Raw genomic sequence first — 21,581 nt, 5'->3', positions numbered from 1 at the left:
AGTCAATTAAAGGAAAACGAAAACCTGGCGATTAGGCCTTGATAAACCCAAATTTTCCATATACTGTAGCCGTTTCAGGCGAGATCAATCAGGAAAATACGACTATATTCTTTATCGGGGATCAAACGTTGTTTTTCCTGCGGAAAAGGAAACTCAGGTTATTCTTCCCAACCGATTTTCAGTCATTCCTCTTCTACTCAGGGGTGCCACCCAACCCAGGGACGCCACAGGTCCTCCTTGGGCGCAGTTCTGATTGAAGGCCTAAGAGTACCCACGGAAGCTCATAAATCCAGCCAGTCCCCTTTAGAATCAGAGAAGTTTTGAGGTGGCGGTGGAATCTCTCAACCATGCCATTGGCTTGGGAAAGGTGGGCGGTTGTGTGATGGACGTTGATACCGAGTACCTTGGCGAACTCCCGCCAGAGGGAAGAGTTGAATTGTGAACCTTGGTCCGACGTGAGAATGAACTTCATCGAAAACTTGCCGACGAAGGGAAACCGGAACGATGTCCCAAGGTTGGCCAATGGAAACGTCACACATAATTGTCTCGCTGTTTGGACCAAATGTAACGTCACAGAGCTGAAGGTTGGTGCATGACGTTTTCCAGAATCGCGTCTCTTCATCCTCTCGCTGAGCGCGAGCCATTGTAGAGAATTGACCTCGGACCCGAGTTGAAGGGTAGAGTTGACCCGACAGCGAGATAGAGCGTCTGCCACTATATTGTCCTTTCTGGAGATATGGCGTACATCGGTCGCGTACTCCGATATGGCCGTTAGAAGGCGCTGTTGGCGAGCCGACCACGTTCCCGAGATCTTGGCAAACGCAAATGTAAGAGACTTATGGTCCGTGAAGATAGTGAAAGAACGGCCTTCAAGAAAATAACCGAAGTGGCAAACGGTGAGGTAAACGCCAAGAAGTTCACGGTCGAAAACGCTGTATTTCCGTTCTGGAGGTCGCAAACGCCAACAGCAGAACGCTAGGGGGCGCCACTGACCCCTCTACCATTGCTCCAGGGCCCCGCCCAGAGCTGTTTGTGAGGCGTCCACAAGGCCCAATGGGGCTCCAGTTTACGGGTAGGAGAGCATGGTGGACTTGGCCAAGGCAAGTTTGGTTTGTTTGAACGCAAAGGTCATTTACTCAGTCCACAAGAGTTCTTTTTGCTTCCCTCCAAGGGCTTCATCGAGGGGAGTCATGATTTGGGCAACTGTGAGGATGAATTGGTGGTAGAAATTTACCATTCCAAGGAACTCTTGCAATCACTTGATTGTTTGAGGCCGGTTGAATTTTGAGATGTCCTCACTTGACCTTAGCCGGAAGGGGCTGGATTCCGTCTTTGGAAATCCGATGCCCAAGGAATTCAAGCTGGGAGCGACCGGATTGGCATTTGGCCACATTGATGACAAGGCCGGAATTTTGACGCAGTCAAGCCCCATGAGGACAGTGTCCATAAGCCGCTGAAAAACCTGGGCCGCGTTCTTGAGTCCAAATGGCATTCTGAGGAACTCAAACAAACCAAATGGGGTGATGACGGCAGTTTTGGGCACGTCCTCCGGGCGGACCAGGATGTGGTGGTAGCCCAGGACGAGATCAATTTTTGTGAAGTATCGGCAGCCAGGGAGGTTGCTGGCAAAATCCTGAACTTGTGGCACAGGGTACCGATTGGGAGTGGTGACATCATTCAGGCGCCGATAATCACTGCTGGGGCGCCACTCATTGGAGCCTTTGGGGACCATGTGGTGAGGGGAGGACCATTGGCTGCTAGAACGTTTGATGATTCCCATCTCCTCCATCTTGGCGAATTCGGCCTTGGCGTAGGCTAACATGTCTGGAGGGAGGCAATGGAAACGTGAGTGAAGAGGCAAGCCCATGGTGGGTAGGTAATGCTCGACGCCATGTTTGTTGAATGAAAAGCTCGACAACTTCGGGAAAGTCTGAAAGGAGCCTGGCAAAATCGTTGTTCGCAGCCTGAACCAAATTGAGATCAGGAACGTTGCCAGAAGTTTCCCCAAGATCAATTGGAGAGAAGGTGTTGGCGTCGACAAGGCATTGGTTTTGGATATCGACGAGAAGGTTGAAAAAGCATAAGAAATCTGCACCAAGGAGAGGCTGAAAGACGTCAGCAATGGTGAAGTGCCAGTTGAAGCTTTTTTGGCCGAATCTGAGAGGGATAGTGCGCTGCCCTTATACGTTGATGTTTGAACCGTTGGCGGCCGAGAGGGTTGATGTGACAGGGCGGTTGCGTTTTTCATAGACAGCGGCAGGAATGACGCTCACCTTGGCACTTGTATCGACCAGGTACCGACCCCTTGAATTACAATCAAAGGCGTAGAGCAACCTTTTTGTTGATTTGGAGCCGGCCGCCGACGCTACTGACGGCCGGCCATCTCGTTTCCCGCAAAGTATTTACAGCCACGCTTGCAGGTGTTGGCCTCGGCTCCATGGGTCTCATGGTACCAACAGATGGCGGAATTGTTACCCTTGGTGAAGACAGACCGAGGCTTGGGGGGTCGGCTTCTTCCTCGGTAACGTTGATCTCAGGCCGGACGTCGGCCAACCCCTTCAAGGCAGCACACAGGGCGTCGGCGCGGTCAACGGCCTTGCGGGCGTCGTCGAAATCCTTGACATCAGAGAGCTGCTGTCTGATAGACACGGGCATATTCGAGAGAAAGATGCTAACAAAGAGGAAATTTTTGGGCTGATCACCCAGGAGCACCAGCATCTCGTCCATGAGCTCCGAGGGTTTCCGGTCGCCGAGTTCGCCGATGTTGAGTAACACCTGTGCTCGTTCTTGGAGGGAGAGGCCGAAGGTGGTGGTGAGCCGTGCTTTGATCGTCTCGTACTTGTCTTTGGCTGGCGGGTTTTCAAAGATATCGAGGATGGGCCGCCAGTGGCTTCATCCAACGCGGAGACGAATGGGCCCATTTCGTCCTGTCTTGATTAATGCCACGGATGACGAATTGGGCCTCGGCTTGAACAAACCAGACTTTGGCACGTGTTGGCCAAAAGGTCGGAAGCTTGAGGCCGACGGCAGCCAACCCGTTGTTTTGCGGTTGGACTTCAGGCATGTTGATTCTTGGGTGTGTTGAGCGTCTTGTTCAACTGAAGAAACCGTTCTTCAGAATCGGGGTCACCACTAAAGCCGTTTCAGGCGAGAACAATCAGGAAAATGCGACTTTATTCTTTCTCGAGGATAAACAGTTAATTTTCCTCCGGAAAAAGGAAACTGAGCTCATTCTTCCCAACCGGTTTTTAGTCATCCCTCTTCCACTCAGGGGTACCATCCAGGGGTGCTACACACGACGAATACTTGATATGATCCATCAGTCCATCTGTCATCAGGATCATTCCCGGCTCATATTAGCCATCTTCAATAAGTTTAGCATCACGTTTTTGAATTCGTTGATAATGAGAAGATTTAGTGGCGTGCGACTTTTTCTCAATCAAATTAGAACAAATTTATGTTCGGTTAACGTAGCACCTTTGTGGTAGTAGTTTCGACATCGAGTGTAAGGCATACTCGACGATTACCACTATCCCCGCTCCCAGACATCCACAAGCCAAGATCAAGAAAGGAAAAAGGAGGTTTTCGTACCCAAGAACAACTTTCTCGCTCTGAGTACTAGAGCCTCTGGCGTGATTGGGAGCTATCCATTTGACATGGTTCTTGTAGAGCATTCCCGTTTCTTTGAAATGGTGAAGGTGATAATTGAAAACGTCCAAAAACTCTGAGTCCTTTTGCAAACCAAAGCCCTGATTGTCATAAAGCTGATCCACAAGCGGTAACGGTTGAACCTTGAAGAAGGGACGTATTTGGAACTGAATGGCAGTGGTAAAGAAAAGGATCTTTGGATCATCCAAGATAAGGGCTTCGATTTGTTCCGACGACAGATTCTCTGTAAAGGACTTTGGATTATCGGCCATAGAAGTGTCCAAGAGTGTCTTCAACGGTGTTCCCACTTTGGAAAGCAGAATGGCATCGCTCATGGCCGAGTTTTCAATTGTGGTCAGTTTGTAATCCGTACCAATGATATCACGGAATGATGCTATTGGAGTGGCTTGTGGTTGAACGGTCATACTCGAAGTCAAAACCGCGGTGTAGTAAGCGAAGAACAGAAACGAGGAAGTGCAAGTTATGTAGAAAAGGATCCGGGTGGTTAGCCTCGTCTTCATAAGAGAGTAATCCCTTTGGAACAAAATGAGGGACACTAAAGCAACTCCATTGAGAAACGAGAACGGTTCGGAATCCGGATGAAGATTCTCCAAGTGGAGGAATTGGATGATGAAGAATGTGAAGGCGAGGCCAGACAATAAAACGAGCATGAAAAACCAGGCGCTCTTGCGAAACACCTCCAAATACACCCAAACGTTGATGTGATGCCCGGAATTCTTGATGGCAACCACAGTAAAGACGTCTTGAATGATTGTTTGAGAATAATCGATGACTTCATTGCGTTGCTGAGTAATTGACAACGAAGAGATGCAGACGTCGGATTCATTTCTCACCAGCATCCCGACCATTCCATTCCAACGGCCTTCAGCATCCAAGCCTCCCCAATTGCCATCGATTGTCGAAACCACGTGGTAGCTAAATCCTAAGCGATCTTGAAGTGCTCTGAAAGTGTCAATGAAGAGTCCCGAGACATTCAAAAAACCCTCACTACTTGGGTCTCCATGGATCATCACAAAGGGCTCCGATTGTATGACCGTTGTTCGAAGATGGAGTGACGAGAGGTCTCTACGTCGTTCCCAAATGTAAGGAATGGAGATATCTAATCCCGTTTCATTGCTCCAATTTCCAATGTAGGCGCTTTTAGTCGGCCCACTCCCAATAGAATAGTGTTCAAAAAGCGAGATGTTGCCCTCACTATTCCAATATGAATACAAAGTGCTGTCCAGTCTAGGTCGAAGAAGCTCCAATCTTGAAAATGTTCCTGGAATGAGGAACAAAATGTCGCACTTCAATCTGAGGAGTGGAGATATCAAGATTGGGTCGAATGTTGTCACAAGCAAGCCAAAGCCAATGCAAGTTGATGTGTTCCACGGGCTCTCCTGGATATCAACTCCATGTTCCAAAGGGGGATCTTGGAAAATTGACATTGGCAGATTGGAAATGTCTCCATCTGGCGGAAAAAACACAATTGTTTTGGGATTCCATAAGTCCGACACATCCTTGAGGAAGCTGGTATCTTTGGTCGTGAAGATAACATGAACAAGGAGAAGCTGAATGGCGCAATTCCAACACAACCAGCTTCTTTTGTTGTGTAGAAGTGCCATGATCAAATACAACACCGTGACTGGATTGAAAAGTCAATTGCTCTTGGGCTTAATTTCAGGAACACCATGAATACTAATTGCTTCCAGCTAAATGCAAGCCAAATCATTTAGTCTACTTTTGAAGATAGATTGACTTTTAATGTTGTAATTGCCGTTGAGTTTGACAATGTATTGTAATACAGAATAAACCAACAGTCTGATACTAAATGAATGATTTGAGGCAAGAGCAGCTTCTTTTTATTACATTGCCTTAAGTGCTCATCCTCGGTGGTGATTGGTAGATTGGTATTAATGTGCCAATAAAGTAGGGGTAATCCATTAATGATTTATTTCTGTGAATTGAACCAAGCACCTCATAGCAATGCTTCATACGGAATTATTGTTACAATGCTCCTCTTTCATAAATGATTGCAGTTAAAAGAACTAAAGAGTGTCATGTCAATTGGACATAAATCGGCGTAGAAAATTGTCTTGGTGCAATATATGAAACATAGTAGCATACGTTACTAAACGTAACAGCATTGATTTTACGGAGGGTTAAAGGTGTGCAGATAAAACAGAAAATACAGCAAAAAAAACGTATAATGTGAATACCGACGTTCGTTCATGAACACGAAATTGGAAATATGCGTGGTAGTTTCTGCATATCTGAGTGATTGATCATGATTCAAGCCATCATCATCCATAACGGATATTTCATGACCTGCGGCTGCGAGAAAAATGTTTCCTCGCGTTTGTTTCGCTTTGCCCCATACCGAGACCCTTGCCTTGCTCGCACCTCTAGAATACAAAGAAAATGCTGACTCGTTATTTGAAACATTTCGAATGTTGCCAACATCTCTTGACAATGTCTCAAGTACATGATAAGAGGATTAACGCTTCCTAGTCTCTTGCCGCTCTGGTGGTCGCTTATGGGAATCTGACTCGGATTGTTTGCCTTCGCCCGATGATGAGGTCTAGAGTTTCAAGTCTTCTTCTCCGGTCAAAGTGAACGCAACCAACGATTTCCAACGTTTTAACCGTTGCGCTGTTCTAATTACCCTCCATTGCTCTCTGACTTATGACTTATGACTGATGAATATCCGGCCGACGGTTGAAGTTCAACATCATCCCATCATGCCTACTTCTCGTTCTCCAAGTCTTTGGTGCGTACTCCATAGTCACGCTGTGTGAAGGAAAATGTGTTCAGGCTTCAATTTTCAAAGAAAACGGGCCAATCAAAGGAGAGAGCAATAGTACAACAGAGAGTTCAGAGCACGGAGATCAACGGAACAAGGCAGTTGAGGAGAAACCCACAACACGCAATAACACCTACCTACCCCTCAATGGCGTCTTCAAGTCACGGGGGTAGAAGACCTCGGGGCGAGAGCCCTTTTGTGTTGCGCTCCCAGTGTAAAGGTCAGCTTTGTGACCGGGCCACACCCACGCACACTCACAGGCATTCCCGACGAAGTTCCAGACTGGCGAGTACTGCCGTAGTAGAACCGTCGTTATCCAAGGATAATGGCTTCATGCCAAATGGGGGCCTTAATGAGACCGTCAATGGGCACCAACCACCTGGATCTCCGAGGTTGGATGCATTTGACGGGGAAGGCTGGGTAAGAACGCCCCGAACGGGCTATACCTATGCCGAATCTCAAACTTACCTTGACCATTGCTCCAAAGAAGTACCTATGCCGCATATGGCGAGATTACCTCTTTGGGGGAGTGGTGAGCGGGCGGCTAGGCCGGATGTTCATTTAGAACTGGTTGAGACATACGATAGTGTGCTCGCCAAAGGGTTGAGGACTGTTGTGTACGCCATACCGGCTTGGTGCTCTCTTTTGGATACTTATCTGTTAAAGAGAAATCCGGCCAACCTAGCGAAGCGGCCGTATTTGGACGGAAATGAAGATGAAGACGAACTGGTGATTATTAGACACAGAAGAATTGTTAATATTATTAATAACTTTTGGAGACAGGTCAAGAAAAGTCCCATGGCAGTGCTTCAATCAACACCCATTCAAAAAGTGATATCCAAGGTACCTGGTGGAACGGGAAGAGAGGATTCTCGTCGGTTTCTCTTATTGCTTTTACCTCTTCTGATTCTGTTTCTTCTGCTTACATTTCCCTCAGACATTCTCAACAGTCCGCTGGTATTGATCAGCAAAGGATTCAGTGAATTGGCGGAGTGGCCAAGCAATGTCATGTTTCATGCTGGAATGATCTCAATGGACCTTGACAATGGTCTTCTAAAGCTCTCTAGGAGTGCCTGGATTCAAATATGTGACTTGAGCGGTAGCTTACTCAATCTGTCCGTCAATACTTTGTCATCCCTTCCACAACAGTTAATCAGTGTATTTGAAAACTGGATAGCCGTACCAACGACAGTGATATTGGACGGGTTAGCAGAAGCCTTTGCTCCTGTGATCTCTTTTAGTTGGTTCCCGTCCACAGACTTAATGAATTTTGGTGCAATCGTGCTTGATATTGTGTCTTCAATTCTGCGGCTTCCTGTGGTTGGATTGGCAAACATTTTTGGTATCGGGATGGACTGGGCAAGTTGGATTGCATACTCTGGTTGCCAATTCGTCATGGAATGGATTGACATGGTTGCCAATGTCTTTCTTGCATTACTTTTCTTGGTGCTTGACGTGTTCACATTGGTGGTATCAATTCCGTCCTACATATTCACTGGCCTCGTTTGGGGAATCCAACTTCCATTCAATTTGGGTATGAGTGGGTTGAAAACAATTATATTCAGTGATTTCGTTCAAAGTGTCGGAGAGATAGTGTCTAATTTACCCACTAAAATTGCTACAATTCCTGTGACATGTGTTACCATTGGCAAATCTGCTCTGGATGTGCTATTACCTTTTCCTCTGTATTTGGCCCAATATCTAAATGAGTTGACAATGGACGTATTCTCAGGAGCATGGAACGGATTGCTTTGGGTCATTTCTTTGGTATGGTCCATTCCCATTTTACTCTTTTCTTGGATCAATACGTTGGTTCAAGCTCCATTGTCGATGGGAGAGTTGATTTCCGATCACATGCTCCACTTATTCAGCAACATCAAACTATTTGGCGTGGCTTCGTTAAAAGCAAGTAGTTCCTATCTTGGAAGTGCAAGTGAATCCGTCGGCGAAAAAATATCATTCAGCGCGACTTTTGCTAAAAGCCTGACTACCAGAACCACATCAGCAATTGTCTCCGTGCCATCACTTATGCTCCCGTGGGCAAGTTTGATAATTGAAGCTCCAGTGATCGCTATCAGATTGATCCTGATGTCTCTGACTGACAACTTTATTTTGGATGGAGTCCAGAGTGCAATGGAATGGTCATGGAACACCCTGAAGAGTTGGGGATCCATGCCGCTGACTCTTGGACAAGGTCTTGTTCACTTGATACCATCAGTTGGATATAGGGCCTACGAGGGTTTCACTAATATTCCGATGCTGCCTTCACTAGTCTTGCCATGGGCAAGTTTTATCATTGAAGCTCCAGTGCTTGTCATTCGACGCATGCTTCTTTACCTCGCTGATAATGCCTTTGACGCCTTCTCTACCTTGTTTGAACGGTCACATCTAGCAACGACAACTTTTGCCGAATATCCAGTCAATTTTGCATTATGGACTATGAATTCTTTGACAACAACTGGTGCTTTCTTGTGGAATGGAATAGTATCAATTGGATCTATAACCGCGGCTTTGCCACAGTTGACACTAACGTGGGCTAGTTTAATCGTGGAAACACCCGTCGCCTTGATGTGGAGTTTACTTGATGTTAGCATCAATATCGTTGAATCAATAACGTCCGTACCAATTGGTGTTACCGATTTAGCCTTTCAAGGAATATCTTGGATCGGCTCGGCTTCAGAAAATGGAATGGCCTCTTTTTCCTCTGGGTTTGAGAAGATTTTCCATTACCTATCAATACCTTTGGGATATGTGGGAGCTACTCTGTGGAATTTACCGATTTCGACTTGTCAATTAATTTGGAGCGTAACTGGCTTTGTTTGGAATTGGTTTTGGTACCAAGGCCAAACTATTTCCGAGGCAGTTTTGTCGGGATCTGATTATTGGGTGACCTCGTCGGAATCTATGGGCCAAACAGGACTCTCCTTGATCAGTCGAATCCCAGAATGGATATCTTGGCCGTTCTCGAAATCCTTCGAACAGGTTGGAAATTTCGGGACCCTGGTTGCCGAAACTACTTCATTTTTAAGTGCAATGTCTTCGGAAGTGACCGAAACGGGTGGAATGGCTCTATCATTCTTATTTGCTCCTCTCTTGGGCACCTGGAATTGGTTGACTCACATGGACATTGTACCGATAGAGGATTCGAGTGAGACCAAAAAAATAGATGTCATTGATGTGAAGATCCAACGCTTGATAAATTTGAACATGCTCGAGACCAAAGTGAATGATTACTTACAAAAGGGCATCTCAGATTGGGAAACCAAGTTTCAAAGTGACTTAGAGCAGACACAAAGCTTCCTTGGGATCAAATCCCTGGATGAAACATCATTCGATGGGAAATACCCACAGTTTGAAATAGAAACCCCAGATTTTTCTCTGAAAATCAGAGATCTGAATCTGGACCACACAATGGAGGATGAAAACCTTACCAAAGATGTCTATCTACACAAGGATAAACTTTTAACCAAATTGGCCGCTTTAAAAGAACTTTTCATCATGTCGAATGACCGCATTCGGGATTGTTGTAACAAAGCAGATTTCCCAATGTGGATCTCGCATGCCGGAAAGAAAAATCTCGAGTCATATCAAGAAGCTCTAGGTTTACTCAACCAAAATCTGGCCACGACGCAAGACCTCATCCCGGCAATCAAAGATCTTAAGGCGAAAGTTCTTAATGACTTCAACATCCTTCTAGGAGACGAGTTGAAAAAACAAGCCAAAGCCCAAGTTTTAGAAGAAATTCAGACCTTGATCAATCTCAACGTGGGCCAACTGAATAAAATCAACGAAAAAGAAGTTGCAAAGGTGGTAGCGGCTGCTATCGCCAAATATGATGCTGACAAAACGGGATTGTTCGATTATGCTGCGGAAAGTGCTGGAGCGAGTGTGGTGAGCATCAGATGTTCTGAAACCTACACAAGTCGAGCTCGCCGTCTAAGTCTCTTTGGTATCCCCTTCTGGACATTCAGTTGGGGCCCCAGAGTTGCCATTCAAAATGGACTCATTCCCGGGCAATGTTGGGCTTTCAAAGGATCTCAGGGATATCTAGTCATTCAGTTGTCCCGACCCTTGAAGCCTCAAAAGTTCTCCATGGAACACATTCCTCGGAATTTGACTCCAAACGGACGTCTAGACTCTGCTCCCAAGGACTTTCAAGTGTTGGGTCTCCGAGAACTCCATGACCAGGACCCAATTCAATTGGGCAATTTCACTTACGTCCTTGAAGGCGAGTCCAACCAATTCTTTGACTCTAGTCTTAACCTTGAGGAGGAAATGCGACTGAGATTTGTAGAGCTCCGAATTCTCTCCAACCACGGGAACATGAACTACACGTGCCTTTATCGATTCAGAGTCCATGGACAGAACTGATGCCTTTCATTGTTGAATTCAAGATTATTGAAAGATGTCTTTACACGAACTTTATGTTTACTACGCAGAATAGATTTATGGGAATTATCAGAACACATCAAGCCAGTAGTTTCAGTCCTATTCGGCCTCGTTCAGGTTCCACGCTTAAAACCATTACAGTTACTTTTTGACCCAAAGCCAGCTCTTTTTTCATCATCTGGCTTTGGTGAATCAACCCATTTCGAGAAACGCCAATATCAACGAATGCGCCAAAGTTTGTGACATTGCTGACCACACCTTGCAATTGAGCTCCAACTTTTAGGTCTTGAACGGACCTGACTCCTGTCTTAAAAACGGGCTTGTCCATGGTATCACGAATATCGAATCGCAAGGGTTGAGAAAATGCTTCCACGATAAGTTCAATTGTGGATAAATCCTTGTTCAGGGCTTGAGCGATCCGTTTCATCATACTGTCGTGCGTCATTAATGCCTTGAAATGGTCTTGAAACTTTTGGCTTCCAAGTTGACTTTCCGAGAGGTCCTGAATCTTGATGATGCTTCTGGCCAACTCGTAGGACTCCGGATGGATCAAATATGCGTCCAAATTGGGCCTAGATATGAACAAACATTAAAATACAAAATCGCAATCGTTTAATTGGTCAATGCACCTTTCTCCTCGATTAGGGAAAATGCGAACAAATCCAGCGCATTGCTCGAAAGTTTTCGGACCAATTCCTTTAATCGAGTTCAACTCCTTTCGAGATGTGAACCCCTTGTTGCTCTCTCGCCATTTTATGATATCGCTTGCAATTTTCTTTGATAGCCCAGCCACTTTTTCCAAAACGTGACAAGATGCAAAATTAATATCCACACCTAGATAACAAAGAACATAAGTAGAACAATGGGAATCAGATACGGCTTTGAAATTCAAGCACATACCGGCGAAACTGACACACTCGGTCATGATTTCCTCCAGATTCTTTTTTAACTTTGCCTCAGACAAGTCATGCTGGTACATCCCAATACCAAGATGTTTGGGCTCAATCTTCACGTATTCGGACAACGGATCTTGCACGCGTCGAGCTATGGAAGCTGCACTTATGTAAAGAGGATCTAAGCCCGGATGCTCATCCATCGCCAGTTTTGAGCAGCTACCAACATGGATAAGAAGCGAAAAAAGTTTATCTAACATGTATACCTTTAATTTGCTTGTTTTTCTGTGAATTACCTGTAAATGGAGGCACCCTGTTCGTTGACAATGGAGTATTTGATTTCCAAGTCCTCGTTAATTTCACCGCTTTGAATAACGTCCGACACGACCTTCTCGGTTTCTCTACACGCTGTGCCGTTGCCAAGAGCTATCAGGGTCACACTGTGGTCGTTCACTACCTCCACGAACTGGTCAAGAACTCGTTGAGGGACGTTTGGAAACGTAAAACGGAACACGCCGTAGTCGACAATTTCACCGGTCTCACTGATTACGGCGTATTTACATTGCCGATATCCTGCGACATTGAAGATCAAATCATCAGGTTAGCCTATTAGATGTACATGGACCATAAATTCAAGCCAGAAATATTATGATCATTGTCTGTAGCACTAAAGTGTGTCCCTCTAAAATAACGAAGCGGTGTTACTCATTTCTAACACTCATTCAAGTAGATATTTTGTCTAATACTCAATGAATTGACGACATCACCTACGTGGTTGGATAGCATAAATTACCTGGATCCAAGCCCAAGATAATAGTATTCGGACATGATGGCATGAGAAGAAGTTGCCTTAGATTCTTGCAGAACACTTCAATCGAATCTTTCTGCGCTTTATCAGTTAGTTTGGACCAGATATTTCTGATCATCCGACCTTTGGCTGGAACAAGAAACTGTCTTTATGAACCTATTGGGCTACTCAATCAGCTCCAAATCAATTGAAACTCACCGAAGCGATCGTAGCTGTCATTAATGGCCAAACCCATTGTCTCGATCCGAAAATCTTGGCTTTGGGAGTTCCCTCCGAACATCTTGGAGCAAAATTTGATGTAATGCTGCTCAACTTGTGGCGGCAGCTCGATCTTGACGGACAAGACCTTTTGTTTCTGACCTCGAACAAGAGCCAAGACCTGATGAGTATCCACGAAGCACACATCCTTCTTAAATGCCAAGTAGTTTTCATATTTGTCTTCATCCACCTTGGCTGCCAGTTTCTTAGCCTCAGCAGCCTTGGTCGCTCTGGCCTTCGAACTGACCACCTTAGCTCCTTGATATGACTCCAATCTCGAGGTCAATTCAAGGACCTTAGTACTATGGCCAATCCAATTGGAAATGATTTGGACCAAATTCTCCTGGACATTGGCGCGAGTTTGCAGACCTTCAACCTGAGGCTTGATAAACTGAGTCAGATTGAAATCCTCTCTCTTCATGACGGAGCTTGCCAGTGGTTCCAAGCCCAATTCCTTGGCCTTTTCGGCCAGAGTCTTGCTGGATCCTTTGGTAAAAGGAGCTGTAATGATGCTCAACTGATCGATGGTTTTAGCTCTTCCAATATTTTCAATCACTTTCGGGGTCACCTTGGGATCCTTGGAAAGCGTCTGGGCCAATGTCAGAGCTTTGGATTGAACCAACCTGGAGCATGAATTTTGCTGATTAACTGAAATTCTTTTTGCAAACAATACTATTTCACAGCCTACTCTAATTGAGAGAATGCTTCCTGCATGTTTCGAAGTTCATCCGGCATTTTCCCTTGGGTGCATTCTCGTCGGTATCGGGAGATAAATGGAATTGAGCAACCTTCGACGAACATGGAACAAATTGTGTCGGAGAGGGCCACATCTCCTTCGCAGAACTCTTCGGCGATCACGTCCACAGGTGACCATTGAAAGGTCTTAAAATACCGAATTTTTTTTTGAGATACTCCGCACAAACAAACGCTTTTTTTCTCTTTTCATTAACATGTCATTTTATCAAAACCTTAAATCGTAGATCATGTAGGAGGTGAGCTAAAAGACGTTATTAGAGCCCAAGAAGTAATTATGCCAAGGATTATATGAAGATCTAGAAAACATTTCATCCAAAATTTGATCAGATTCTTGAACGGAGAACGAAGCGAACGTGTCCGATGAGAGGTTTATTGAAAGCAACCTGAACTTTATTGATTTTGAATTTTTGATAACAAAATCTTTTATAATCTTTGTCAGTCTTACCAGTAGTGGTTCAGACATTTTTGGCTTGAGAGATTGTTCCAACTTTTCTTTGTTCTTTTGGCACTTCCCTCCTTGATAAGTATCCCCCAAAACGCCGTCGCGTCGATGTTCGATTCGTTTCTTAATTAGAACTTTTTTTAATCTATTCAATCAAGAGTTTGAGACAACGGTGCTAATGAAGACTTGACTTTCAAAGGAGACCCAAATAAGAAAATAGAAGTTTACAAACACGGTCAAAGTATCGAAGGATAAGTACCTTGAGAAAGCATACGCTCCCTTGTACAAATCCCTGAATGATACAATTTACACTTTGTTCAGTCAGTGGTCTATGTCCAGAAAAGGCAAAACACTATCTAAGATTTAAAAAAGGACCTTAAAGTTGACACAGTGAATGAATGCCCTGTTTGACGACTGATCGACTCAAATCATTACTGAGAAGGTGATGAAATACTAGAGCAGTTTTCGGGAAAGTCCCCCCTATACCTAATCTAGAAAAATATTGTAGCGAGCCTAATCGGTAATGAGATCAATTGAACAATTAATGTCCATTATTTTTGTTTTTGACAGATCTGCCATAGGATTATTAGTAGACCTCGAAAAAAAGTTAAAACCTCAAAAAAACTTCTTTGGCCAAATTTCCACTTTTTTCACAATTAAGCCATTTTTCCACTTTTTCGACTCTTTTCAAAACTTTTTTCTCACTCTTTTTCAAATTCTATGACTTTTCTGCCCTTTCATCGTCTTTTGGCTCTTTTTGTTTCCTTCTGAACTTGTCCTTATTTTGGACCTTTTGTTTACTTCTGTGCAGCATGATCAGATGAAGGATTAAATCCTCAGCCAGGATCTTCAACCATTTTTTTTCGTTTGGGTTTTCATTAGCTTTACTAACCGTTGCAAAAAATGTAATCCGCGGCATAATCAAAATGAAAGATTATGACTTGTCTAGTTGTTGACACTTAAACTCGAAATAATATTTGGTTTATCAACAAATTGAATATATCAAATTAAACTCACTCCTTGTTTTCGGTTTGCAGTTGAGCTACATCTATCTGCCGTCGTGGGTTTGATCCGACCCAAAGTTATTTTGTGAACAAAATACTGTAGGCTCCAGAAGAGAGTAGCTTGTTTACGGTAACATTTGTTTCAATTGAGAAAGTGCCCTAATGTCGAACATTGCAAGAAAAAAAACACGATTTCTTGAGAAATAAATGGATAGCCTGAGTAAATACAATTGGGTGCCTAGATTTCGTAACAGACAAAAATGCAGCAAAGAGGCTAAAAAGGGCTACTAAAAACGACCTTTTTCCCATTGTAGCAATTCTTTTTGCATTATTGCAACTTGTTTTTACATATTTGCGCCTTTTTTTGGACATTTTCACAACTCAACTTTTTTTCGTGTTTTCTCAACTTTTGAGAAAATATTCGCCAAAAAAGACAAAAAAATTAGAGGTCTAAATACTAATTAACTTACAATATTACATGATGACATTTGTAACACACTACGTTGGGTTTCCGATTGAACTTTTGGGCTTAGGCCCTGTCCATTCACTTAATCATAGTGACATTTAATTATCAGCACGCTTGCGTACTTATGTCTGCTTTTTCCTTCAGTACTTGCAACTTTGGCCTAAAAACAGCACTTTTTAGCGCTTCTGGGTGTTTCGAATCTATATAACCACAAGCTACATGTTTTGCCCTTTTGCGCCTTTCTGCAATGTAATATAACTGATCGTGAAGGATAATGAGAAGAGAAGCAATCAGTACCTTCCCTAGGGGCAATGCTTTGTCTATGAGTTTGGCACGTTTAGGGGGTGTGACATCAGACTGACATGGCTTTGCAATTGCGGTCTCTTTTTTCACACGTTTCGGCGGCATAGCTCCGTGTTTTATGGAAATCCTGAAATGAAGGAAACGGTAAATTTATGGAAAAGGGCCACTCATTAGCAACTGCATTTGCATATTGTGACGTTTATTTCTTATCATGACAAGAATATTAGCAAAATTGACGGGTAGCTTGCAATAAGAAGAAGATATAATAGTAGTGCTATCTTTAATGTTAGTGTAATTTACTGGCTGGCATTGCAACGTGTAGCTGAAATATGCCAAATAACAGGAAACATCCAGAGACTAGGGATAGGGGCGATGAAGAGACATCGAATCTGATTACAATTGCTCCAACACGCCCACTATCCATGTGTGTACGTCGTCATTTGAGTCTCAAAGGAATCGATTGAGCTGTACAATAAAGAAAGCATTCATAGCAACACTTGGAACAATCCACGGATCACTCATCCTCTGACAAAAGGGTCCAGCTATATACGTCCGTTTCAGGTCAGGAACTCTGGATCGACAGCTTGATCTCGCTTAGGGGCACTCTCTCCACGCAAACTAAACATGTGAGGCTCGATTTCAATCTTGATCGGTTCCTCTTCTACACGATGACGATCGGGTTTCGCGTCAGCAGCCTTTTGTGACCTTAAAAGGCCACGCTCTTCGGAGTCTGAAAACGTCGAGAACTCCGTGGTTCGGGACAAGGTCGAACCAGCCCCTCCACCGTTGAGAGTAGCTGAGGTGGCGGCCTTCAGTTCGGCCTTGTGACGGTCGGCCTTGGCGGCGAGATTACTGATGTTCTCCAGCATTTCCCGACCCCCGGGAAATTTCTCGATATCTTGGGGCACAACCTACAGGTTCAACACGAAGGTCGGTGATCAATCGTGATTGATGGTCGCGTGCATAGGCCTTGAAACTTACCTGGGGTTGAACGATGGGGAGCCGAATGCACGGGTACAGCTCTCTCTTCTTGATCTCCAACAATTGGCATAAGAAGGAGTTCATGTCTTTGGGCAGATTCCAGGGCTTGGCCCGAATATGGGGCGGAACCAAATTGGGAATTGTGTCAGGATCCGAATATGGAAATTGAACGATAGCCACACGATCTTCGTCACACTAAAGAAGACGAAAGAGAAAATTTGGAAACGCTCTAGTCATATCTAATTTCTAAACACGAACACTACAAGAATCGAGGACGTGAGCGAAGAAAAAAGTTTCTTTAAGAGCAACTCAGTTGAAGGTCAGATGAGATCTTAGCACTATTTGTGGCCTTTTAGTTCACTTCGCAAGAAACCCATAAATGTGACGGCCCCCAATCCATCACACTGACGGCCAGCAAAAGTTTCCTCAAGGCTTACATTTGTTCTCACAATATGGTAAAAGGCCATGACTTTTTTTCCAAGTTCAAGTTCGAACAATTCTTGGAGACTCCCTCCTCTTCACTTTTGAGTTACTCGAATGGGAACTTCTGTCTCGTGGAACAGATGTTTACGGGTTCATTTATGACTTAAATTGAGATAAATAGGCGTCTATTTGGCATTTAGATAGGCTGTTTTGATGGATATCTCGGGAGAAAATTGGATTCCTCCACCCACCCACCCCAAACCTCGAAATCGACTCAAACTTGAAGATGATTAGAGTATTGTTTGTAGCTATTAATGCTAATGAAAATTTCCTGTAACCCCAAGTTATCCCTACTTTGAATTCGCTGACGGAATCAGACAGTCGCAGGTTCAATGGTAATGCATTCCAATAAGGAATAACTCGATTTGTGAGGAAATGTCAATAACTTTGACTGGGTATCAAAAATAGCAAACGAGGTGGAAGATCCATTCCTACTTCATTGCAACAAAAACCAATCTATTCATACTGGACAAGGTATTTGGCGATGATTCAAGAGATGGAGGGCTTCAAATGATTACTGCTTTGAAATCATTATCTTAATTCGATTTAATGCCAACAGAAACACATCTCCAATTGATATGAATCAAGACGGGTTCTCTTTCCATCCAATCATAAACTCCAACTTCATCAAATGAAATTAATAATTGATGGGATGACATGTGGCTTACCATATTCTTCAAATACTTTGTGCTCACGAAAGCTTGGTTGTTGGGTAAGTCCCTGTAGATGCACAATCCCATGGTTGAGGGAGGGGCACCAATGAACACCAAGCACGAATTGTCCAAAGAGCCCATCTTATCGGCCACATCTTGAGCCCATTTCCACGGATCATGTTGGGGGTGAGAATTAATCCCAGTCTTCGGATCCAACGCAAAATAGACCTCGCCCACGGCACAATGATTCTGAAAAAGCATCATACTCGAATATAAATCATCCATCTATCCATATTTCAATCTCATCATCATTCTCATCCACGAACTCACCTTTAGATATTTTGAAAAGGACAACACAATATCGATATGATGCCGATTGTCCACATTCGTGATGATAAAAACGCTCTTGGGCGAGATTCGTTCAGCTTCTAAAAGTCGATTCGGACTCACAAGATTAGACTGTTTCACCGTTTGGTAACGTTTGTACGTGTAGGCCCCGAAAAAAATGGCTGCTATGACGAACAACAACAAGAGGACCAAGCCCAAGATGGACCCAGTCTGATCGGGCACATGGAATTCGGCCACTAGATGGTCCAAATCATCCCGATCGCTCTTCAATATGATACTGTAATATCCCGGCTTCAAAATATCATGGAAATTGGCATTACGCTTTCCGCGTACTTCCTGCGTGTGAAAGAGTTTCGGTTCAGCCTCGGATTCCTCACGACGAAGAACCTCCACCTGCGTATATTCATTCTCCACGGGCAATGTCACGGCAATCCTTTTTTGGAACAAGAGGGCGGTTCGATCCAGCAAAGGCAAAATCGGCGGCATGTGTTCCACATTCGGCATGGCGAAGTAAAACGAGCTACACGTGAGTTCTTGGCCCCTCAACCCGCTACAAAAGTCAATCTGATACGTCTGACCCGTGGTCACGACCACGTGATCATCCTGGTTCACATAGAACCCGACCTCACAATCATAGCTCAACCTGGCCCGAGGTTGGACCATCATCCGGCTCTTTTCAATCTCCACACATCGGGGTTTGCAATCCGGATGTTGGGCCAACTGATCCGCATCTTCCGGACATAAGGCCGTGTTTTGGATGCGCATCCTGAAACTCTCATGACCTCGGAGACTGTCATCGCCGATTTGGACATCAATCCCAGGCATACCCTGGGAAGAATAGGCGTCTTGAAAGACGTAGGGGCGTAACTCAAACGGCGCCACCTCATCCTCTTCGGGTAGGAGGGTATTCAACTCAAATTGGCCTAAACACGCCTCAGCCGGAGCTAGGTCGGTCAGGTCGGTCTGGAGCGAGGGTTTCGAGTCGTGAACCACCTCGCAAAAGGCTGGATTCATCTCGGCCACGGTCGTCGTCAAGTTGTCGGCCTTCAGTCGGATTAAGGGCGAGTAAAGTGTGCCATTGTGCGGGAATCGGAGGATGCAGCCTTGGACATCCGAACAAAGGCCATTCTCATTTCGAGGGTTATAAAGGCAGCAGGTCCGATTTCGAGCGCTGGGCGAGGATGGGGCGGATTGGGCGGGATGTGCGGGTTGGGCGGATGCCTCCAGAGGATAGAATAAGGTCGTGGTGGGTAAGCTAGGTTCTTGGCCTTGCACCGGGCTCAAGGCCAGGAAGGCCCAGGGTAGGAGCCACATTTTCCGGGCCGGGAGAGTCAGGCTGACATGAGCGAGGCTGTAATGGGCGGGGGGCCCTGGGGTGTGGCCACACTACACAAGTTGTTCACGCACGGTAATCCCAAAAAACTGATAGATGTCGACCATCGACACTCCTGGGAACGTCCAGTGTTGCCATTCATGGAAGGAGCGAGTTGTGCTAATGGCATCTTTGGGGAAGTCGATCTCCTAGATACTAGAGTTGTTACAGTTGTTACAGAGTGATTGGTGGGTGGAAAAAGTATGTCACTGCCTACGTACGTACACTTCCGGTATTGAGCGGATGGCTTTTTTTTTACTTATTGCTGATATGATCCAATGGCTTGTGTTCTTCCACTCTCTAGTCTATTGTATGGCCAATCAGCTTTCAGATTAAAGATGTACCATATTGTTTCAAATTTGTGCCCAAAATCATTGATAGGGTTCTCGGGAAAAGTATTCAAATTCATACACGGTAATCAATACCATTATATACTCCAACGTGAATGTTCGGCTTGGTCTTAGCCAGCTTTTGACGAGGGAAGTTTGAATGACCCATGCCAAAATAACTTGATTTCAATTAGGAAGTTTCTACTTAGCTGGTTCATTTAGTGCGATGTTCGAAGCATCATTTGTCTCAGAACGAGAAATATCTACGTAAATAGATTCCACATGGAGAGGATGAGCTTGGTTTTGGGTGAAATTCGTCGTAGGTGCAAAGTCACCAAGTGGTCAGTACCGATTTAGCGAGAAGCCCATTCTCAGCCCATAGTTCTAGAAGTTCGTGCTTCAAGTTTCAGCCTCACAGGGTAAGAAAATTCAAGTGTAATGTTGAAAGCGATTTCTGAATATTGGCAACACTGACATTCCTCAGTTGACGAGACATTTAAGCCTGTGTCAGTTCTCAGCTGGTCACTCTGTGGACTTGAGAGCAATATCATCACACCGATCAACACCCAAAGACAACCAANATTTTTTGGGGGAAATTACTGATAGAAACCATTGAAAAAAACACGTGCCAAGAGAGACCCGGCTATCAAATACATAGTTTTCTTTTCCGATAATCACTGCTGTACCGTACATCCGCCGACATTCCTCAGCTGACGAGACATTTAAGCCTGTGTCAGTTCTCAGCTGGTCACTCTGTGGACTTGAGAGCAATATCATCACACCGATCAACACCCAAAGACAACCAAGGGTTGGTGACGTTGGTGACCAGATATGTGTCCTGCCTTCCTCCGAACATCAGCTCAACAAGCCAAATGCATGGGCCAATTACTAATCTATTGACAGGGAATGTGTTTCATCCAAACATTTACTACATCACGAACTTCCTAGAAAGCAAGCCAAGAGCCTCCCTAGTCGATGATCGAATGATCGATTGGGATTGTTCAAATCACTTCGATATAGATATTCAGCGTTCTTATTTTAGGCTCTTTTTCCGGGTTACGTGTGAGAGATTTCATATGCAGCCACTAGAGCGCGCCACTGTATTGAAAAGTCAACCACTTCCCGAGGGCTAAAACGAGGAAAATGAAAGCGATACCGCAGTTTCCATGCCATACTAAAGAGGATACAACTATGGATGTTTGAAGACTATTTTCAATAAAAAAATGATATGGAGCACTATATCAGATTTTGTCAAAGACCAATAAGTCAATGTTCATTCAGAAGACATCATTCTGTCAAATTAAAAACAAAATAACTCCAACCATAGACGACGTCACAGTGGACATATTGACGCCGCCAAATCTTCACTTTAATTGACAAAGGCAATAAGAACAGAATATTGAGGATTAAAGGCATGTATTTTTCTTTGTTCTTAGGACAGACACTTACGCAGAGAAATAAAACGAAGATTTACTGTCTAAGGCTGACCTAGTGCCGTGCCCTGTATTAGAAGAGTACGACAGTGAGTTCAGCGCACCACTGCGGCAGAATTTTGAACCTTCAATTCCGTTGCAAAACACCGAGTTTAAATGCGTCCCAGTCCCACACCAAACTCGTTTTTCTTAATGTTATTGCTTTAAAAGTT

The 21,581-nt window shown here is 44.5% G+C and overlaps 4 protein-coding genes across 5 annotated transcripts; 1 reads left to right on the top strand and 3 right to left on the bottom strand.

Annotated features, from left to right (window-relative positions):
* Window positions 1-84: 84 nt before the first annotated feature.
* On the bottom strand, window positions 85-5,449 carry LOC131883425 (glutamate receptor ionotropic, kainate 2-like). Its single transcript, XM_059230900.1, has one exon. The coding sequence runs from the start codon at window positions 5,271-5,273 to the stop codon at window positions 3,456-3,458; it is 1,818 nt and encodes a 605-aa protein (XP_059086883.1). The 5' UTR covers window positions 5,274-5,449; the 3' UTR covers window positions 85-3,455.
* A 915-nt stretch (window positions 5,450-6,364) lies between these two features.
* On the top strand, window positions 6,365-10,917 carry LOC131882887 (uncharacterized). Its single transcript, XM_059230168.1, has one exon. The coding sequence runs from the start codon at window positions 6,599-6,601 to the stop codon at window positions 10,820-10,822; it is 4,224 nt and encodes a 1,407-aa protein (XP_059086151.1). The 5' UTR covers window positions 6,365-6,598; the 3' UTR covers window positions 10,823-10,917.
* Window positions 10,862-15,893, bottom strand: LOC131882888 (S1 RNA-binding domain-containing protein 1-like). 2 transcript variants are annotated; one of them, XM_059230169.1, is made up of 8 exons: window positions 15,765-15,893; window positions 13,488-13,681; window positions 12,740-13,422; window positions 12,527-12,670; window positions 12,030-12,306; window positions 11,741-11,952; window positions 11,470-11,674; window positions 10,862-11,412 (listed from the first exon to the last, which is right to left on the bottom strand). In XM_059230169.1, the coding sequence occupies exons 1-8, from the start codon at window positions 15,873-15,875 to the stop codon at window positions 10,920-10,922; spliced, it is 2,319 nt and encodes a 772-aa protein (XP_059086152.1). In that variant the 5' UTR covers window positions 15,876-15,893; the 3' UTR covers window positions 10,862-10,919. The 2 variants fall into 2 exon arrangements, with proteins under 2 accessions (XP_059086152.1, XP_059086153.1); XM_059230170.1 differs by lacking the exon at window positions 15,765-15,893 and adding an exon at window positions 14,001-14,137.
* Window positions 15,894-15,948: 55 nt separating this feature from the next.
* Window positions 15,949-19,435, bottom strand: LOC131882889 (uncharacterized; the record flags this gene model as incomplete). The annotated part of the gene is given in 4 exon segments (XM_059230171.1): window positions 15,949-16,681; window positions 16,752-16,946; window positions 17,903-18,136; window positions 18,218-19,435. Coding segments are annotated over 4 exon segments (2,001 nt in total), but the record flags the coding sequence as incomplete, so codon positions are not given.
* Between the last annotated feature and the right edge of the window lie 2,146 nt (window positions 19,436-21,581).

The sequence above is a fragment of the Tigriopus californicus genome, chromosome 7 (genome assembly GCF_007210705.1).
Source record: "Tigriopus californicus strain San Diego chromosome 7, Tcal_SD_v2.1, whole genome shotgun sequence".
Lineage (NCBI taxonomy): Eukaryota > Metazoa > Arthropoda > Copepoda > Harpacticoida > Harpacticidae > Tigriopus > Tigriopus californicus.
The sequence above is the reverse complement of the archived record's forward strand: the minus strand, read 5'-3'. Positions and strand labels throughout refer to the sequence as shown.